At 45.9% G+C, this 21,806-nt stretch overlaps 1 protein-coding gene across 4 annotated transcripts in view; it reads right to left on the reverse strand.

Moving 5' to 3' along the window:
* lpgat1 (lysophosphatidylglycerol acyltransferase 1) overlaps window positions 1-21,619 on the reverse strand; it is a 45,855-nt gene extending 24,236 nt beyond the window's left edge. For 2 of the 4 annotated variants that reach the window (XM_062550853.1, XM_062550850.1), the window contains exons 1-5: window positions 21,149-21,619; window positions 19,191-19,443; window positions 10,629-10,747; window positions 6,924-7,019; window positions 3,328-3,613 (exon numbers count right to left, since the gene is read on the reverse strand). In XM_062550853.1, coding sequence (XP_062406837.1) covers window positions 3,328-3,613; window positions 6,924-7,019; window positions 10,629-10,747; window positions 19,191-19,428 — 739 coding nt within the window. In that variant the 5' untranslated portion in view covers window positions 19,429-19,443; window positions 21,149-21,619. Of the gene's footprint in view, window positions 1-3,327; window positions 3,614-6,923; window positions 7,020-10,628; window positions 10,748-19,190; window positions 19,444-19,528; window positions 19,854-20,786; window positions 20,988-21,148 lie in introns of those variants that run through there. The other 2 variants (XM_062550851.1, XM_062550852.1) reach the window with 2 other exon arrangements.
* Between the last annotated feature and the right edge of the window lie 187 nt (window positions 21,620-21,806).

Consider the following 21,806-nt stretch of genomic DNA (forward strand, 5'->3'; position numbering starts at 1 on the left):
AGGCAGAGAGAGAGATGGAGAGAGAGAGAGAGAGAGATTAAGAAAGGTAGACTACATGGTAAAGAAAAAGAGAGCAGGCACAGAGAGAGAGAGAGAGAGAGAGATAGAGAGAGAGAGAGAGAGAGAGATTAAGAAAGGTAGACTATATGGTAAAGAAAAAGAGAACAGGAGACAGACCGGAAAGGGAGGAGTGGTGCATCATAATGGGGAGTTCACCTTGTGCAACAACGGATGGATTACTCAGCACCTCAACTGCAACACTGGCCATGATAAGAGAGAACACACACACACACACACACAAGCGCGCGCGCACGCACACGCACGCACGCACACACACTCTGAGTGAACCTTAGAGAGATAACCACAGCCCACTCAAAATATTTAGCCATATATGGGATTTCTACTTCAATCTTACACTTTGCTTCAAGGAGTTCCCATGCATTCGTTTTATACATTACAAACATCTCATCAGTCGTTATCCTACATAAACACTTACTGTATGTACAGTGAGGAGCACATGTATTTGATACCATGCTAAAACAGGAATATAAAATCATCATTTGACAATTGATCTTAATGCTTTAATTCAGAAAATGAGTAAAAATCAAACCGCCAAGGACACCAATTTTCTTTGTGATTGAAGAATGTATCGTAAATAGATAAATGTTTTCCTTAAATGCTAGGGGAAGGAAGTATTTGACCCCCTATGTAACCCTATGGGAATTTAACACATAGGGGCAGGCAGATTTTTATTTTTAAAGGCCAGCTATTTCATGGATCTAGGATATTATGCATCCCGATAAATTTCCCTTGGCTTTTGGAATTAAAATAGCCCCACATCATCACATACCCTGGACCATAGCTAGAGATTGGCATGGTGTTTTTTCCAGTGGGCCTATTAGCCTGTTTGATTTGCATTGAGCTCAATGAGCATCAAACAGGCTAATAGGCCCACTGGAAAAAGCACCATGCCAATCTCTAGCTACGGTGAAAGGTATGTAATGATGTGGGGCTATTTTAATTCCAACGGCCAAGGGAACTTTATCAGGATGCATAATATCCTGAATCCATTAAATAGCTGGCCTTAAAAAATTAAAATCTGTCTGCCCCTATGTTAACCCTATGTGTTAAATTCCCATAGGGTTACATTGGGGGTCAAATACTTCCTTCCCCCTAGCATTTAGGAAGAACATTTATTTATTTACGAAACATTTTTCAATCACAAAGAAAATTGGGGTACTTAGCGGTTTCCTTTTTACTCAATTTTTTAATTAAGACATTAAGATCAATTGTCAAATGATGATTTTATATTCCTCTTTTTAGGCAACTTTAGCATGGTATCAAATACATTTTCTCCTCACTGTATAAACATTCTAGCTGATCCTAGACCATTCTTGCATCACCGCCACCAGAAAGGCCAACGAGGTCAGCTAAAGCACATCAATTCAGTCACAACAGATCCAAGAATCCCTCCAAAGCCATCAGAAAGGTCTTAACCTCGAGGACTTAACAGCATCCGTCTCTGCCTGGCTGGGTTGCTCCATACTTTGGTGTTGTTTTAAACGGACTGTGGCTGATTGGGTGATTTTTTTTTTTTTTTTTTTGGAGTGGAGAAATTAACACACTTTCACTCCCTCTCCATCTCTCCTCATCCTGCTCTCTCTCTCTCTCTCTCTCCATCTTCTCCTCCTGCTCTCTCTCTCTCTCTCTCTCTCTCTCTCTTTCTCTCTCTGGGCAGGCAGCCATCAGCAAACTCCCCTGCTCCATCAGCCCAACACTGCCAGGTCGCGCTTAGCCATTTTTAGAAGCTCGATTGGCTGTGAAAACAAATCTGTACAAAAACGCCATTAGAAGAGATACCGCATGGATCTGCACGGCGCGTAAAAAAAAACAACTGCACACTCACGGGAAAGACAATCACACTGTGCGTCGACTAGAACATGCACACGTGCGCACGCACACACATACACACACACACACACACACACGCTGCGTTAAAAAAAAGGGAGGCCATGGTGGCTCAAATTCTCCCCGTCACGATCGCACTCTCAAACATACAGTCACCATGACACTACATAGATTAAAACACACACCAGCTAGTGCTCACTGCCCCTTTAGAGAACAGCTTAGGCCATATTAGTAGAGCGAGCGCCAGTATGCTGCCGATGACAAACTGCCCTTTTCGTATCGTGACTGCAGTCCAAGGTTGGCAGTGCCCGCTGAAATCGGAACTCTGGAGCTGTGATGGGAGTGAATTCACTCCTCTGGCTCCCTGAAAACGGGGAAGTGAGTTACCTCAGTCGGGAGTGTGGCGACGGGTTGTGTGTGTGGGGGGGGGGGGGCTTAGCAGATGGCCCAGGTGGCCGTCCCCTTCCAAAGGAGAGGTGGATTAGAGTGGAGATTTAAGGTCAGAAAAGAGGAAGGAGATAGAGGGAAGGAAAGCGAGGGGGTGGAGAAAGAGAAGAGATGAATGGAGTTGAGAGAGAGGATAAGAGAGAAAATGAGAGAGAGAGAGAGAAAAAGAGAGAGAGAGAGAAAGAGAGAGAGAGGATAGAGAAAGAGGAAGAGGGCCTTGAGAGGCAGAATGACTGGGCAAGAGATCTAATGGAGCGGAAGGGCTGGGGGAGGTTCAGTGAGGGGACAGGGAGAGAAGTCTTAGGGTGTGTGTGTGTGTGTGTGTGTGTGTGTGTGTGTGTGTGTGTGTGTGTAAATACGCATGACAGACTGCGTGTGTGGGTATTTAGCATGTCTGAATATTTAAACTGTCGCTTGAATATGGAACGCTGAGTACGTGTGGCTACGGGCTCATCCATCAGCCTACAGACTGCTAATTTCCTGCTGGCGCCCAAGGAGGGCATGTAAACACAGCATGCATATGCATTTGAGTGTGTGTGTGTGTGTGTGTGTGTGTGTGTGTGTGTGTGTGTGTGTGTATGCTTCGGTGACATTAATGTCCATGTGCACCTATCTGCACACACAGAATAATAATCACCTCCATGGCAGTGTTTGAGTCAGGGTTCCCACTCTGAGTCAGATGTACAATTCCATGACTTTTCCCTGATGAAAAACCTGAATGTCCACAAGCTACTATAGAACGAATCCTACAATATACCGACCAAAGATTTCAGAGTAGTACATTTTAAACTGCTATAACAAAATTCCCTTGATATTTCATAACTTTGCCGCACAAAAGATAAAACTCCCTGACTTTTATGCCTGGAACAGACTAGATCAATTTTCCATGATATTCCAGAAATTCCATGACCCGTGTGAACCCTGTTGAGTGCGTGTATGGATGTGCGTCTGCTTTTCCGTGCGCATGCGTACCTGTGGGTCCGGCAGTGGCGGAGGCGTCTCCGGCTCCCAGGGTGCCGTTCTCCTGCTGCGGGCCCAGCGTCTTGAGGATGACCTGCGTGGCGCCGAGGCGCGGCAGCGTGACGTGCGTCAGGTGCGGCAGCTCGTTCTTCTTGGCGAAGGCCTGGCTGGTCTCCCGCCGCTTGCGCAGGAAGCCGCCCTCGGGGAAGAGCACGATCCACTTCCGCTCGCGGCTGTAGTAGAACTTGTCCAGGTGGTCCTTCAGGTACACCAGCTGCTTGTCCCGGTGCGCTTTGCCCTGGGCGAGAAACCGGACACAGGAAGTCAATGCTGTTAAATGACAGGAAGTGAGGCGGGGCGGGAGGAGGAAGTGGGGGAGGAAGTCACTCCTCGGCATGCAGCACGTCTCACAATTCAGAAACGGAAGAAGGGGGGGGGGGGTAAAAAAAAAAAAGTACGGAGTGCTTTTATAGCATAACATCCAAGGAAGGTCAACTTCAATCCCACACAGTTGCCTGAAGCAGTTAATTCTGTTGCAGCCTTTGATTTGCAGCTCAAAGACAATCCACAAACAGGGCACAATAGGAGGGTGGTTTGAACCCAGCAGAAGGGGGGTAGGCTCATCAAAGCTCAGGCGAGAGGCTCGGTCTGAGACGGCGATGCCAATTAGGTGACTACTGGGACTTAACGTTTAGCGCCGGCCATCAGTGGAGCCCCGGCGATGCAAAACCGCTCAAGCCCATCACCGCGGAGACAAACAATTAGAGAGTCAGCCGCACCGGAGAGGATGGGCTGGCGGCATTCGGGCGAAACAACCGAAAACAACTGTAGCAGGAGCAGCGCAGGGCGAGTTGCCTCAGCGGCATCTTGGCCGACATCCAGTGTCCATGCAAAACACACCCCTTGCCATGTTTCGTGACAGATAAATAGATGCAGCGCTAAACGCCACCGACTGACAAATTAGTCGACTCCCCCCGGGATCAATTCTGACGACCGGTCCCGGGTTCAGGGTCAGCAATTCAAGGTCTATGGACCATTAAAAAAGGTGGTCTTCAGCTATTCTTTGTGATGATGGTAAAACCCATGTGGGCTTTCTGTTTCTCTCCAAGAGCTCAGGAGCGAGGAGAGGAGAGGAGAGGAGAGGAGAGGAGAGGAGAGGAGAGGAGAGGAGAGGAGCTGAGAGGAGAGGAGAGGAAAGTCTAATTGTATAGCATGACTCTTTCAATGCTAATGAGGTGAGTATAGAGAGCGGCTTTATGTGCTTACTGATGGTTCACTGGATGATTTCATCTTGACAAGCAACCCTTTAATGGGTGACTACTGGAATGAACTAATGGATAATGGCAGAATGGCAGAATGTTCATTTTTTTCAGCGGCCCCCTTTAAGATGTGTCAGTGGGGCTGATATGAGAGAGTGGGAGAGATAAGAGAGAGAGCGTGCCATTCATTTTAGGCTGAGCTCAGGTTAAAAAGGCTCTTTGGCTGAGGGATTGAGAAAAGTTATGCACAGCAGTACTGAGGAGTATGGTGTATGTGTGTGTGTGTGTGTGCGTGTGTGTGCGTGTGTGAATGAAACAGATACGGGGTCCTTTAAGACAAAAGCCGGGTTCCCACAGCAGGAACTCCGAACACAACCCAGGTAATGGGGACGTGTACAGGAAACCCCCCGCTATTCAGGCCTCTCAGCTGCCGAGTCTCCACCGCTTACAGGACCTGAAGATGCAGCCACTAGCACAACGCTGATTAGATGAACTACAATATGATAGCAGCTGCAGAAAATACTACCACCACAATGATAGACCACACTGGCGTCGATTGCTTTATTAACATTTACTTACATGTTCAGTTACAGCAACCTAAACATTCCTACTTCCTAAACGATCCACCTTAGATCCAGAGAGCCTAACAGATTATGCGCAAATAGCTTCAAATGGAGAGAACTAAAGTCAACAGACATCACAGGCTACCTAAAGTGCTCAGTATATAGGCACCGTCACTTGCCACAAATCAGTAATGGCATTTTCAACTGACAGGTTACTAATACCTAGCCCTGAGTAGAGGCTCATTTGACTCTTGTAAAAGTTCCTGAAACTGGTCATACAGGGAAGGTCCCTAGAGTAGAAACAGCCCTAAAGAACCTACTTTGAGTCATTGTACTATTGCACACAAATACGGCATCTTCGTGTAAACGCATTGCCACATATGCAAGTGCATGCTACTGTGCATACATCTGTGGAACTGAAAGATTCCTGGAGTCAGGGAACAGAGGTGTGTGTGTGTGTGTGAGGGAGTGGTGCTGAGGAATGCGAGCAAATATGTGCGAACAGCTGCAGTCCAGCAGCCCATCAGCTGAGTGGCTGATCTCCACCTACACTGACACAAATTACCTCAGGCTAGCCTTCATTACGTGCTAGCCCAGAAGTCTCACTCTGCAGACTCACTGTACACTCCTCAAGGTAACACACACTCAGGGTTTCCCGCAGTGCTTTCCTGCTAAGTTAGTTTCCTGCTTAACTAACGTCTTCAAAATAAATAAATAAATAAACAAATATATGTATATTAGCCTCGGTCTGGACCTTTTAAAGACTTTGTCTCGGTCACGAGTACTGCAGCCTATACCCCCGCCCCCCCTGCAGCGACGCCCCCTTCGCCATTTATCATGGGCTCAACTCAACACCTCTGTCCTCACCTTAGACAGATCTGGTGTGTTTTTGTAAATTACATTTTACTATCAACATCGCTTTGAAGAAGCTTCCCAACTGGCCAAGCCAGTTGATGCTTATCACAGCATCTTGCCAGGACTGTCAGCAGTTGAAAAATTAGCTGGCTGGCAAACACTGGCGGATTTACAGAAATGTTGATTAATGCGTGTTGTCCTTATAAATAAATACATGCAATGAATACTCTGACTCAAACGACTTCCAGAGATCCATCAAGTCAGCTGCATTTACATTACTGATGCCACAGAGAGGGTCATGTCAGGGTAGCACTGTTAGCATAGAGGCTAAAGCCTTCACCAAAACAGGACTTCTCCCATTATTAGTGACGCCAAGACACCGTTTTGACTGTGAACAGTGTTATTATTCAAGGCTTGCGGTCCTAAAGCACTAAAAACGAACACTAGTGGCTCCTGGCTGACGTGTCTTAATCCAAACAGCCCATAATACCTCTGCCAACACTCTTAAACTATCCTGGCCAAGAATCGCCAACCAACGGAAGAAAGACACCCTCACTCTCTGAAATATGAGCATCTGTCTGGCTGCTGTCACAGGGATAATACTGCCACAGTTCAGTTGTCCTCCACCGCTAAAATGCCATGCCAGTCCCTTGCTGGAGTTGGACCAGCATACACAACAAAAGGTACATTAGTGAATATCTGGACTGCGTTGTGGTCTGCCAATCCAGATGAAAGCGCCAGGTAATAATTTAGTGTCACACGCTTTTTTTTGGTCCATCCACTGTTAATGGACCCACACAGCAGAGTAAGATAAACTTCATTGCACACAAGGGCACTGGCTAGTTTAGCCACTTCAGAGAGCCAGAGAGAGGATGATTTGGTGGTGATGAGTGGTGGTGGGTCTGATTGCTCTGCGTCTGTAGTCCTTTACCTGTCTGATGAAGAAATCTCCATGGATCAAGGACACCAGGCCGAAGTTTGTGTATTTGAACACGTGGTCCATCAGCCACATCATCTTCCGCACCACCTGAAATAGAGGACAGCAGACACACAATCTCATCAGTGCTCAGTTTGAGGGGACAACAGACACACAATCTCATCAGTGCTCAGTTTGAGGGGACAACAGACACACAATCTCATCAGTGCTCAGTCAGAAGAGACAATATGAACACATCATCAACGGTCAGTTAGACGGGACAACAAGATAGCACAGTGTAATCAGTGCTCAATCAGAGGGGATAACATACTGTATACACATCAACATTTAGTCAGAGGGGATAACATACTGTACACACATCATCAACGTTTAGTCAGAGAGGACAACATACTGTACACACATCATCATCGTTTAGTCAGAGGGGAAAACATACACACATCATCCACGTTCAGTTAAAGGGGACAACATACTGTACACACATCATCGTTTAGTCAGAGGGGACAACATACACACATCATCAGCGTTCAGTTAAAGGGGACAACATACACATCTCCCATATCATCAGCGCTCAGTCAGAAAGGACGACAACACACAGGTCATCAGCGCTCAGTCAGAGGGAACAACAGACACACCGTTTCGTCAGCGCTTATCTTGTGTCATCACCACTTTGCATACACCTGCTGCCAGCACTGTCTAACACAAATGCAAACACAGCCCGGAGGAAAATAAACAAACGCACAAAACAAAGTATCCGTTTGTGAGCGGTCATCATATCTGCTCTGAGAGGGCACTGGCTGTGCGAAGGGTGGAGGTTTTTGGGGGGAATGAGCTTTGCCCTGCCCCCCCCCCCCCCCCTCCCCTCCCCTCCTGCAAGGGCAGCCTGCTCTGGGGCAAAGGAGCTGGGGGCTGCAGCTGCTCATGCTGATCGTGCCACGATCTCCCCTGGCACGGCCACATTAGCGGCTTCACTTCTCCTGTCAGCTACGGAGGACTGGCACATCAACATCCCAAAAAACAACACAAAACACACAGAGAGAGAGAGAGAGAGAGAGAGAGAGAGAGACACTTTGAAACACACCCGAACACAACACCCACCATGACATGATCTATGGCCCTGGGCTTGCGGGGCACCAGACAGACAGCCTTACCCAGCCAAGGTCTGTCCTCTCTGGGGGGGGGGGACGGACTGCCCAGGCCCTGGCCCTTTTCGGCCAGTGCCACTGATCGGCAGAGTATCGCCCCTTCATCTTGATAAACCGCATGACAACACAGTCTTTTGACAACTTCTAGTTGGAACACAACGTAGACTTGACACAGTTGACCACTGCACGCTTGCATTATTAGCACCCAACTACGCATTCTGATTCCTAAAATTATTTCTGTGCTGAAACGAGTTTGTTGTACGCGATAGTGCTCGACAGACCATGAGCTTTTTGATTGCTACTGTAAACCCACACATCACATCACATGCTGACTTCATCAGGGTGTGTACAAGAGAGACAATGAGAAACGAGAGAGAGAGAGAGAGAGAGAGAGAGAGAGAGAGAGAGAGAGAGAGTGTGTGTGTGTGTGTGCAACTTAATCCTTTAGAGGATAACTGCGAAGCACATGGATCAAAGAGACCCTTGCTCTGGGCTGGAGTCTGTTGTGCGCGAGTCGCACGCCAGATTGTAATTGTGTTAAGTAAAGGCATCGATTGGGCCTTTGAAGCCCTGCCAGGCGCGGGTACCTGACACCCAGGGCCCAGGCCTTCTGGAGTTTGGGTGGGTGCCACTCAAAGACGGACGGATTTGAGCATCATTGCAGGTCAAACACTGGGGATAAGGCAGGACCGTCGGAGACCAAGGGATCGGTCATACCTTTTTGGCCCGCAGAATACTTTCCGAGGAATGTGTCAAAATCTGCTTTAGAATCAGACTTGAGAGTTTTGGCGTCTGCGCGCCAAGTGCAACATTAAGATAAAGCTTAATAGGCTTCCACAAAGCACTTTGAAAGGCTTACCAAACACATTGGCAGCAGCGGCCACATTCAGGGATGAATATTACAAAGCAAACAGACATTTATGGTTTATGACGCAATTTCCTCCAAATTTCACTCACAGATTGGTTTTGACCTTCAAATGTAATTCAAGCAGTCTAACCACTGTTACAAATAAAAGATAACTCTATATCTATAGAGCACCTTTCATACATCTCGCTGCAATTATAGTGTGGCTCACAAAAGCTGAGGACAGTACTTAGCGCTAACCAACTTTCCTTGGAGCCCCAAGCCTGCGCAAGTTAACAGCCCCTTTTGTGTGGGTGGGTGCTGGAAGGCACTTGCATCCAACCTGACAAAATGAACTCAATTCATTTCCCTGACAATGGAGGGTCAAGAACCAATTGGGAGGGGTATGGGAGTCAGTGATTTATATTTATAGACCAACAACAATGAAGACAGCCAGCCTCCAACTGGGCAAATGATTGTGGGGGGAGTATGTAGTAGGCTAAGCACAGAAGACCCAGCGACACACGCACACCCTGACCAGGCCTGACCTTGCTGTGCGTGCGTGTGTGTGTGTGTGTGTGTGTCAAGAAGAGAGCCACAAAGTTAAGAAGGGCTCAGAGATGCAAAGCAAACGAGCAAACTGTACTGAAAAGCCAACTTTGGCCTCATGGGTCAGGAGACTGCAAGAGTTGATAGGAACTAATTTGGGATTCAAAAACGGAAGCACTAAAACTGACGCGGCCTGTGCTTGAATGATGCCGCAAATTCTACGTGTTACTCTTACACGATTGATTCTTAAGACAGAACAGATCGGCATCTCTGTGCGAATGGTCTTGATAAGTTAATATCGCTGGACAACGCACTATTTTTTTTTTCACTAATGAGGCAGCTGGAGGCAATTTTGGTTTATTTTCAGGGCGGCTATTCTTGCAGTGGCCATGGGGGTCTAAATACTTCAGCGTTATTAAAAAAGTACCAGATTCAACTGATTTTACCCTAGACGGCAGCAAAAAAAAAAGGCTGCAACGGCGCAAATGGCCCTTAAATGACCCGAGCGAGAGACCTAGTAGGAATGAACTCAGAAGCACAGCCTAATGTAGTGGGGATTTCCTCCCCTAATAAATGGTTGACTTGTACTGCGGGGTTAACAGCCTCGTCTGACAACCAGGGTCGTCAGATGAGGAGCAAAAAACGAGGAACTGCCCCGATAGCTTATCTTGGGCAAACACATTCCTGCTTAAGTCAATGCTCATTAGCTTGGTCTGGGTTGGGACGACTCTTTGTACACAAAAGGGAGGGAACAGCACACACACACACGCACGCACACACACACACAAACAAACAGAACATGATCTTAACCCACATGCACACGAATACAGTTGAAGCAAACAAAAATTGAGACATATATACACATGTTCACAAAGAGACACACACACACACACACACACACACACACACACACACACCCCCCCCCCCCCCCATTCCTGATAAGGAAACTCGATCCAGGAAATGAGCTCATTAAGACCACAAAAGGAAAACAGCATATCCTTTCATTTATCCTTCTGTTCCATCATTGGAGGAGACTTAGGAAAAAAAAAAAAAAAAAATCAAAGTAAGAGTCCTCCTGACTGGCCCTTTGTGTCAACAAGTAGCATTTGCATGCGAGTGCCGTGACCATAGCGGGACACAGATGATGACCGCCTGTCTACCTACCATGCCCTTGTCCTGCAGGCACATCATGAGGGTGCAGACATCCCCGGTGGCCTGGTGGTTGACGATGACCATGGTCTCTTCCTCCGAGATTGGCTTCACGTCGTCCCCCCATTCCGTCACTAAAAGTGCAAACAGACCACACAACCACCAACATGAGTAACATTCACATTCACAACCGACAAGAAAGCTTTGCTTCACATGAGGGTTGCACAGAACAATCAACGTACTGTAGAGCTGATGGAGACCTACTGATATGTCTCCCTGCTCAGAAGTAATCAAAACCACAGCAATGATATAACATGGTTATCAGAATTCCCAGTTGGGGCAATAAGACAATGAGAAAAAGCAGTATGGTCAGTTTCAATCAAACAGTTATAATGAAACTCTCATTGCAATGACAACATCCCACCCACTACCGTTTTCATGTTGAGGTTAATGTTGGCTACCTCTTAGATTGCCTGAATAAAACCAAATAACGTGGGCATAGTTCCTGCCCAGACACAGGTAATACAATAAAAAAAACAAAGAACCTGGTGACCGTGGGATGAGCATGAGAATTGCTTCTGTTTTGGATTTTTGTCTCAGAGGAGAGGAACCATGAGGCTACTACTGTTATTATTACCACTGTACCTACCAAAGGAAATGAAAGCATTCATGGTGAAATTTCTAACAATGACAAAGGTCCACTTCCCAACACCATGCCTCGAAAACAACTGCATCTCAAACAACTTTAACTCAACGCTGCCAGACTTAAACACAGGACAACCTCTTTGGGAATATTACTGGGAATATTACCAGGGAGACACAAATGACTCCATCAACTCAAACTTCATATGGGGTTCTCTATGTCCAATCAGCTAGTCACGGTTTCATTCATTTGTGACAAAACAGACACATCTGTTGCTGAGGGCCATAAATGCACATCTGTTTTGATTACTCTGACCAGAGGAAGACATGCCTTGAGCTGACGGACACGTCATTAAAGACAATTAAAAAGCAGACCTCAGCTGAGGCTTGGCGCTCCGCTGCCTGATTTACATTGGCACCCGCTATTTATGGAAGAGCCAACTACAGACTGGAGTCATTAACCACCCAGGCCCCAAGCCACTTATTGACAGCCAATACAATAGTGACAACAAAAGGATGGGGGCAACAAGTCTTCTACCACCTAGAGACTGAGAACAATAACACTTGGCAATCACTTGTGTGCTGAAGAGACTTAGAGAGATTTTTAGAGAGAAGTTAAAGGACAATAATTGTTAGGAACATATAATAAAAGGCAATGAAAACTGGTGCCGAGAGAGGGATTCCAAACATAAGCCTGGACTGGATCCCAAACACGGTCAAACTATTTCTCTGTTGTGCTGCCATGTCGGAGGCCAGGAAATACCTTAATCCTTTGGGAACTTGAGGATTGGTCTAAATTGATCCAATGGTATCCTGCACAAGCAGAATTTCAGAATTCGCTGTCAGAATGTTAAACAGTGGAACCTGATTCAATATCATCATCATCATCAGCTTCCTGTTAGACAGTTCATTAGACAGTCGAATGCCAAGAAACAAATTGCCACAGTCAGGTCAGATTCTGTGGCTGACAAAACAGTTCCTGGGCCTAGTTCCTATCCCCCTTCTCGGTTCCTCGAATTCACAAGGGCAAGTGAACAAAAAGCATGTGTGCCAATCTGCGGTTTAGCTCCTGGGCTGTTGCTAGGAGATAGGACATCTGATCTGTTTCCATACTGGGCTTGGAGAAACTCGGTTTATTGACTGTTTTGTTTGCCGGTGGTCATAATATCATAAATACAGACGGCGAACATACACTTAACGCCTAAGCTCAGAGCAGCTCTAAAGTTACATTTGTGACTGACATAGCTCGGTTAGACAATATGTGTAGCCATGAGCTAGCTGCTAGCAGATCTTCAGTGAAGGAGCTGAACAAGTCCATGTTCAACCCACTGAGAAGCTTGTAACTACAATCTTCATTTTGAACTAGGCCTTTTGAAAAAAAAAATGCTTGAGCTGTGACCACTAGGCTATAAACCAAACATTTGATTACCGTCACTGACAGGAATGAAGTACAACCTATTCTCAAGTCAAATAAAAAAAAAAAACCAAACAGGCAATGTCAATAACCCTACAAAAGCAGCTGCTAATGTAACCATAACTTTAACCGCAAACATACACAATGGACAGAGAAGATCTTGGCAGAAACTAAAGCAACATCAAGCCGTCCTGTTTTAGAGCTAATCTACTGTGAGGAGAGCAATTGTTTGCAGCACTGGCTGAGGTCAGAGCAGCTTCAGTTATACTCAATAAGATCTCCAACAGGAAAATGAACCAGAGACACAGAGATAAAGGGGTGGAGAGGAAATAACATATATCCTCTTGTACACTCGGGCAGAGGCATTTGGGAATTTAGGTATTTTTTATTTGTATTTTTTTTTTAAAAGGCAGACTCTGGTCCAGGCTCTGGTCCTCACAGAGGCGGGGGTGGGGGGGGTGGGGGGGCTAAAGCCATGCATGGACTTTAAGGAAGAGAGTCCTAGCATTACAAAAGGAGCACTTACTGTAAGATGACAAGGACTTGATGAGGGGGGTGCATTATTGTCATGCGAGTTAGGCTTAGGATTTACTGCCAGCTTGCTTCTCTCTCAGTGAATCGCACTGTGACTGAGGACCGAGGCCTGAGCAGCAAGGACATCACTGTCCTGTTGCCTCGCTGAGACACGCTGAGACTGCAAATGTATTTTCAACAGCAGACACAAACAGAACTGTGCCATGCAAAAAAAAAGAGCAGACGGCTACTCCTGCTAGTATTCAAATAGAATCACAAAACATATGCAAGCAGACTTGCATGGAATTGTTCTGGGGTCGCAAAGACTTGCCGGAGAGGTTAAATGAATAGGACATACATGAAATTGAAAATCCGAGGCAGTTAATTCTGCTTCACAGCAGCCAGTGTGGTAACAGCATATTAATTGTGTAGTGTTGTGGCCAAGCTGGTGATCAGGTTACCATTTCACACCAGGGATGTGGCTTTCCACTTCTACAGGCAACAAAGTAGGCCCCTCTCCTGGAGGGCCCACATGGACACGTTCACTGGGAAGAAAATGGCATCAATGAATTAGAAGGCGAAGCATAATTTATAACCAACTGCAAGTGCAGTGCTTCAAGCCAGAATCCCCCTAACAATACAGTCCAACAGAAGAAAGGAGAGCTATGTTTTGAGGTGTCCGTGGTGTTTCCTGAAGCCCAATTCTCTCTCTGTGACTCCTCACCTAACTGAAGGCAACACTGCTGGCCCTGTGCCTTCCCCTCCTCCATCACTCCCTCCCTCCCTCCCTCCCTCCCTCCCTTCTTCATTCTCTTTCTTGTTTGCTTGCTCTCCCTCTTTTCTGTCCTCCTCTCTGGTGACTGGCGATCTGGCAGGACACCTGGCCTGCTTTCCAGCATGCTAACGAGAGTGCTGTTGCCATCATTCCTCTTCGCCCCCCCCCCCCCAGCCCCCATTTGCTTCCCACAACCACTGAGGAAATTAAGTAAGCATGTTAAGATGTCCCAAACAAAGTAGAACTTCCTATCATCCCCTGAATAAGAGGACCATCATGCCAATTGTCAATAAAAAAAAGTGATTTATCATGTTCTGTTGACATAAAGCGTAGTCTATGGGCTGCATGAAACTATGAGCTGTCATAAAACTATTCGGATAAGCTAGATATTGCGGTAACAGCACCTCAGTCTGAAGCTGATGACAGCTGGATTGAGTGAGTGCTGCTACAAACTTCCAACTGGCTCATTGAAAAATGACTCGACTAAATGGTCAAATATTCATCACATCAGCGTTTGTTTTCGCCCAATTGTCCCGAGGGCAAAGACATACTGTTGCGCTCAGATGACTTTTCTAGTCCAGGTGTGTTAGAACCAAAAAGATGTGTGAGGCTAGGGGTGGTTTGCAAACTGAAAAAGGGTCTTTGCAAAAGAAGCAAGATAGACGCAATATCCTCCATGTTTACTTCAAGTCCTCCTCATACATACAAACTTATTACGAAACAGAGAGGCATCCTCTACATCATTTTGTGAGTAGGAAGTTTGCAGGTAGAATGTCTCGTTCCTGCCAACTCCTGCAGTGGACTTGGTCAAACCCTAAAATCCCTGGGTCTCAGTGAATGGCAGTGCGGCTCCAGTCCCGACTGCAACAGAATAACTCCAAGCAGAAGGCCTGCATCTCACTGCACTATTATTACGCCACGCTTCCTCCAGATTACATCAGAGGAATGGGGGCACAGTCACGCAATACCTAACAGTTCATTCTGGGTGAGAGAGGACAACAAACTCCCTCCGTATCAATGTTCTAATGTTTTGCTGGCTAATGACCCAGTCAGGATGACCACCGACTAAGAAAAGAACAGTTGACCCTAGTCAACCTACGGTCAATAAATAACAGTGAAAAAACACCGTCTGAGCAAACAAGAGTGGCACGAGTGGGCCGAATGGCAAAAACACAAATACTCATTGGCATTACCCATAAACCACCTTGTACACGTGGTTAAATGCATATCAAAGAATTAAACAAATAAATGATAAAATGGCTTCCGCTGTAGTGAAACAAGGCATGAAGTGGCTCCCTGGCAAACAGGGGAATAACCTCCATGTCATCTCTCCCACTGATGGGAAACATAAAGACAGTAGTAACCGCAATGCTGACGCGGAGCTGTGCTGCTTTAACCCCTGCAATCTTATTAGGCCTTCCAGAGAGTGCGTGCCGTCCGAGGCCCTCTTAGAACCACACTTCCAAGCAGCCCATTGGTGGATTCTAATCCCGGATCCCTCCCCTCTCGGCTCACGGCACCTGTCTGGCCTGGGAGTGTGACGGCAAGGCTCGGGTCAGCGGCCTGCAGCTGTGTCTGATCTGCGCGCGCCCACACACACACACACAACCCAACACATAGTGTTGCCTCAGACCTGACACAAGGCACTGACTAGCTCCTTCTCAGCCGGCTTAAAGAGGCAACAGGACAGGCAAAGCTTGTGCTTCTTATGCTTGCTGGTTTGTTTGTGAGTGTGTTAGTATTTATGTGTGTGTATGTGTGTATGTGTGTGCGTGTGTGTATGTTACGTGCTGGCAAGTGACTGTGAAGGTCATAGCCAAGTCACAGGGCATTGAGGCCAGTAGTAAAACTAGATAACTAAGATGCTCATTTCATAACTCAACCTCTCCAAGCCAGTTTACAGTAACACCCCACCCCACGCCACCCCCCTTTCAAACCACCCCCCCCCCCCCCCCCCCCCCCACACACACACACACACAGAGAGGTAAACCCCTTCTGTGTCACGTGGTAATGCATGCAGCAGGAAGATGAACCCCCTATCCCATGACACACGCCAGACTCTGCTAGGCTGGATGCCAGCCACAAGCTGTGAGCGTGCCGACCAAACGGATGGGCATGAGCATGGGCAGACCGCTCTGATTAAAGAGGGGCATTCTACAAGAGTAGTATACACACACACATACACACACACACACACACACACACACACACACACACACACACACACACACACACACACACACTCACACACACTAAATCAGTTGATCAGGCCACTAAGTATTTGGTTGAGAACGAGGAGAGTAGATAAGAGCAATAAGCTGATGGGCCAGAAGAATGCAACCGGAGTAGGACGCAAACAAGACGAGGATTAATGAACGGAGTTGGTAACGAGGCATTGAGCAAACGGGGACGGAGAAGTGAACTGAATGGGTAACAAGGACGGGGCCGTGTAATGAGAGGAGTGAGAAAGGGAGACGAGGAGATTAACAAGAGGTGTTCGAAACCTGAGGAAAGAGGCTAAACGTGAGAGAACACCAGATGGAAGGAGCGGAAAGAGAGGGTAGGGTGACCATTGGGGTCTGCTAGTTCTCACTTTCCTTTGCTTTCATGTAGTAGGCCTTAATAATACATGCTAAAAGCCAATTAACTCTATAGTTAATCAAACAGTCTGCTATAATCTCATTATAAAGGCCTACTTCTCCCACTAACTGGCCACTTAAACGCAGAAGACAATCTCTTGCAATATAAATTCATTTAGACCATTTAGGCATGTAGGCATGTATAATACGATTATAATTTGAAAGGAAAATACAAAACTTGTATTAAGGTACGACCACCTGTGTGTGTGCATGTGTGTGTGTGTGTGTAGAGTCTGGAGAACAAAGAGCACAGACTGTTGCCTTTCAGAATCCCTATCCGGTATCCTGGAGACAGTGATTCACCCATGAGCACATACACCGTCTTCCGCACCAAGTCTGGGAGTTTGCATTCCCAGAATGCAACTCCCCTGACAACTCATGCTCTAGATTTGCCAGAACCTTCTGACTGGATGTCATAGAGAAAAAGAGAATAAAGATAAAAAAATAAAAAGAAACCTCACTCTACTTGTTTCTCAGACTAGAATGAAGTTAAAGTCTCCTTTCACTGAGTGCAAACGGAGGCAAGGACTGGACACTCCCGAGATGACCTCACTCACTCACTCACTCACTGCTCAGCAACGGTGGGCATTTCCTCAAAAGGGCACCATTCACCATGGTGATCGTAGCTCGGACTTATGACTCAGCGCAGACATCTGGTCAATCACCTGCACTGTGGTGCATCAAGTCACATCCCTCTGTGTCAGTTACCGACTTCTGACCAGAGCGACATTTAAGTCTACAGTCAGACCAGTTTCCGTTTCAGGTATTCGGTCCACTACCCAGGTAAAAGGGACAAATAAAGGAATGCCTCGCTATTCAGTCCTTGTAGCCGTTGTGTTTCCACTGCTTTAACTTTGCTATGCAGGATCTACCCATACGCAAATGCTACTCTGACTAAAGATGCTCATGGACATTACCCTAAAGGTTGCATTTCATGTGAAAATGACTAATACTCTATTTACACACACTACAGAATGTGTGCATCAACTTTGGAACCACTTACAACAAATCATCACAGTCTGACACAGCTTGTCTGAGTCAATGGACCTAGACCATTTTCCCTGTTAAACATCAAATTTGGCCACAACTGAAAATCTTTAAACCAGTACAATCCACAACGGTGGAAGAATAAGGGGCAACATTTGCCTGCTGGCTATGATGACCCTCTGACCTCGGCATGGAGTCAAGCATAGAGGTGACGTATTTAACAAGTTAACACTTTTTGAGTCAAGGAGCGCAAGCAAAGACTCCATTTGAGTGAAGTCATCAGACAAGGTGACTAAGGACAGCATTCAGGGTGGCCATTAGAAGCTGGACCTCTACAACTGTCTAGGAAGGCATTTGTAAGACATATTATGTATATCAGTTAGCAGCTTAGCAAGTTAGCACTTAGCAGCACCTTTTTTGTGACTGAGCAGAGGTTTCCCTACCAATAGTGGTAAGTAGGTAAATCAACAGAAGTGATCTACACTAAAAAATATATTGATGACTGAAACAACAATAATAAAAAAAATAATGGAATAAATGACGACAGCTGAGTCTGATTCTGGAACAAAAGTGAAGAACAGAATCTTTCATCTCTGAACAGAAAGTTCAGGAGGAACTGGCCAGCAGTCATTTGCAAACCATCATGCAGAGTCCAAGACCACAACGGTCACTGTACACCATAAGTTTGCATTACTGCCATATATGCAAAAATGTGCAGGGCGTATCTACGTTGTGTCATTTTTGGAGGCGTTTTGGAGCCTCTTCTGTCCTTCAATCTCTCAGTTGTTCCAGTAATTCAGTTGAGAGGCTTGCGTCCTACTGCGATGCACGGAAATATGGTGGTCATGCACAACAGCAACAGCATAACATTGGGACGGGATGTCTCCAAACAGATCATCAACAGATGTTGGCTTAGTTCTTCTGCAGCCACTGAGAAACGTCACTTAGAAAATTTGAGACCAGAAAACTCTGAAATGACAGACGCCTTTCAACATCACAGGGCCACAACAACCAATCCAGGTGTCCAATTAACGCAACGTTTCTCCACAAACTCTCTGTGCACTTACAGGGCAACAGCTAGTAGGAGGAAATGTTTCTCTCAAAATAGTTCTTTGTGGATATGTTAAGTAATGACATCCAACTTGATACTTCCGCATCCTCATCCGCAACCACATCTCACCACCAAAAGAAGATAATCAGAGCACAGCTACCACAGATGAATGAGGCCACCCGAAAACAATACGGTGCTACTATACAGTGTCAAGGACATAAATGCACACCGCCAACAGCCAGGTGTTGCATAGGAGAACACCTTTGCATTATTTAACAGCCAGCCTTGTTGCCACCATGTCCAGACACTTTTCTATTTTGTAAGCATTTTGCTAGCAGCTCGAGTGAAACCAAACACTGAGGTGTAAGAGCTTGGAGACCTCTAATAAGCAAGCCAGCAGGAATGAGGAATCACAGCAAAGGTCCTTGTGCCAAATTGTGTGTAACCATATACGCATGACCCACACACCACACATAGTGCAATAAACCTATACACCACACAAAGGAGAAACAAGAAGCAAGGGCAGAAAAAGAGACAAGAACAGTGCAACACTCACCTGTGTAGCCTGCCACCCATCCCCAAGAGGAAACCATCGCTAATAACCACTTGAACATTAGTCCTTCGATTTGCCAGAAAGTGCGGCTGTCCATTATTCTCAAAGGTTGCAACACAATTAAGTAGAGGCAATAGGATGGGATAGCAACACAGTTATTTAACAACATGAAGGCGAAACGTATTAACGCCTTGAATAGAATCCAGCCCAGTTTGCCGGCTTCGTCAAGGAGGGATGCCATTCTGTTGTTTCCTGCCTGTAACAAGAAAGAGAGCAATAGTTAGCAACAGGAAAAGGGAAGAGAGCATAAGTTACTGAAAACTATTCCTTGGCAACGTCACCGTGTAAGGCAATCGACGGAAATATTTCAGTTAATTTGCCCCTCTATATTCTAAAGGCCAGGTACACTCCATCATCCTTACACTGGCTTTGAATTGATTCCGTCTACTCTTGCCTCGCATGAAGTCATGAACGCCCCTTTCAGTTGACCTGCTCTACTGGCAGATATTATATGGCCCTAACTGAACGCAAACAAACCATCAAAACATCAAATGAAAAGATACTTCCTTGAGCATTTATATTCTCATTTAACCGAATGCGCGCGCAGGGAATGTTATTACAGCTACTGTACACAATCATGCAACAAGCCAACTATGAATGGACAGGCGCGGTGTCGTTCATCTGGCTAACTGGCAATGAGAAAACCAGAGATATTAAGGTGATCGAGTCAACTGGTGGTTACAGTTACAGTCATTGATACAGTATCTCACACTAGCGATATAATATAGCTAGCTACTGCATGTTTGCAAAACGTAGACAAGACAAGTTGTTTACATTAGTTAAGTGTTGCGCAGTGATAGACTTGCCAACATAATTGTCTGAGCTCGCAGGGAGGAAGGGTTTGTTATAAACATTAAGCGGTCTTCTGAACGGGGGAAAAATCACGTCCTTCACAGCACCGCATTCTTAATCCATTACGCGCAGGCAGGCAGGCCACTCGTGAGAATGATGCCTGGTAAAATATGACTGTGACTGCGCCTATATTGTTTGACAGATGATAACAATAAACAAGTTACATTGCATTTCGTGAAATTATCATAAACGTGCCACCAAATAGGGCACTCGAAGGCAAAGGCGATTCTCATCAAGCTAATAGCTAGCAATCTCGCGCTAGCTATTCTGGAAGTGCATGTCATCATTCCGATTTCTTTCTCAGCAAGTGCTGTCCAATTTACTACTTTGGTCACCTCAAAGACATTCTTAGTACTCTAATCTCTGAGATTAAATTCGATCTCTCAAATGTTCATGCTGACTGCTTGGATAGTATGGTACTCTTACTGGCCATCTTATTAAAATAACGGTGCACAACTAACTCGATAGCTAACTTGCTAGATTAACATTGGCTAGTCAACCAAGATAGCGGGATAACGTTAGCAGTTTATGATAGTAGCTAGGTAGGCTACCCGTCCATCCATCCCCATTAAGTTTCCAAGGTATCTAGCGGGCTGGGTAGCTACCAAGAAAAAGCTAACGTTACCGTTAGCTAAGCCAATAACACCTTCCGTAAAATTATATTCACTCCAAATGACCAAGATTTACCTAAAGGTCTAATCTCTGTTGAAAAAGGATTCAATTAAAACTGCAGTCAGTCTCAACAGACAATAGGGGTTCTCTTTCATTATCATCTTGCTAGCGATTGCGATAATATGGGCTGTTCCTGAGATGTGTCTATCAAGCACTCGTATATAGCGCAGAATGACTGCTAATATCCGTAGCTATGCTAGCTAAATATCAAACGGTGTGACATCATTTATTCGAGTGTTGCGCCGCATTTTACAACGCCATCAAGGTTAGCTACAAAGTGACACATTTTCCATCACCGAATTGCTGGTGACAGAACAACACTGGTTTCACCGTAGCCACCACCACCAAGCTCCGTAGTTATACATTAACGTACTCACTCAGTCTCAATACCCCCGTACAAATGCCGGACGATGACACTGCCAGCTAAATAGCTGGCCAAAGATGGTTGTATATCGAGTCACATGTAGTTTTTATGACAGACATTTCAAGTCTTATTCATTTTCTCCTGTGGCCGGTGCGTAGGAAATATAGCCTCGTTGACATTCCTCATTCCCGTTTGATATCATGCATTAAACAGACTGCCTCTCAGTCAATGGCACGCGAATAATTCAATCGATGCATGAGCTAGGGATAGTTCCAAAGCATTCTGCTTTAAAGTTGATTAAGTCCTTGCTTTGCCCTGGTCTTAAATCCAAATGTGTTGATTCAGAACAGGTAAGAATAACATTCCTTTATTTTGCTGCAAAGTCGAGGCCGTTTTAAGGTATAATATCGAGCATGTTAGCTTGCTGGTCAGACCTCTAGTTTTGCAGTTATAAGCGATTGGATGAGCATGAGCACTTCGACTCTGCAGCCACCAGAGGAGAATCTCTTTATGACGACAGTGCTAACAGCGGGCAAGATTACAACTGCGCATGCGCCGCTCTTCAGCTTAAACGAAACATCGCCCGTCGACATGCCCTCCATTCCTCACCCTCAATGCACAAACCGTGATAGCGTCTCTATCCTTTGTACGTATTTTTAATGGTGTGTATA

This window comes from Sardina pilchardus, chromosome 12, assembly GCF_963854185.1.
Source record: "Sardina pilchardus chromosome 12, fSarPil1.1, whole genome shotgun sequence".
NCBI lineage: Eukaryota > Metazoa > Chordata > Actinopteri > Clupeiformes > Clupeidae > Sardina > Sardina pilchardus.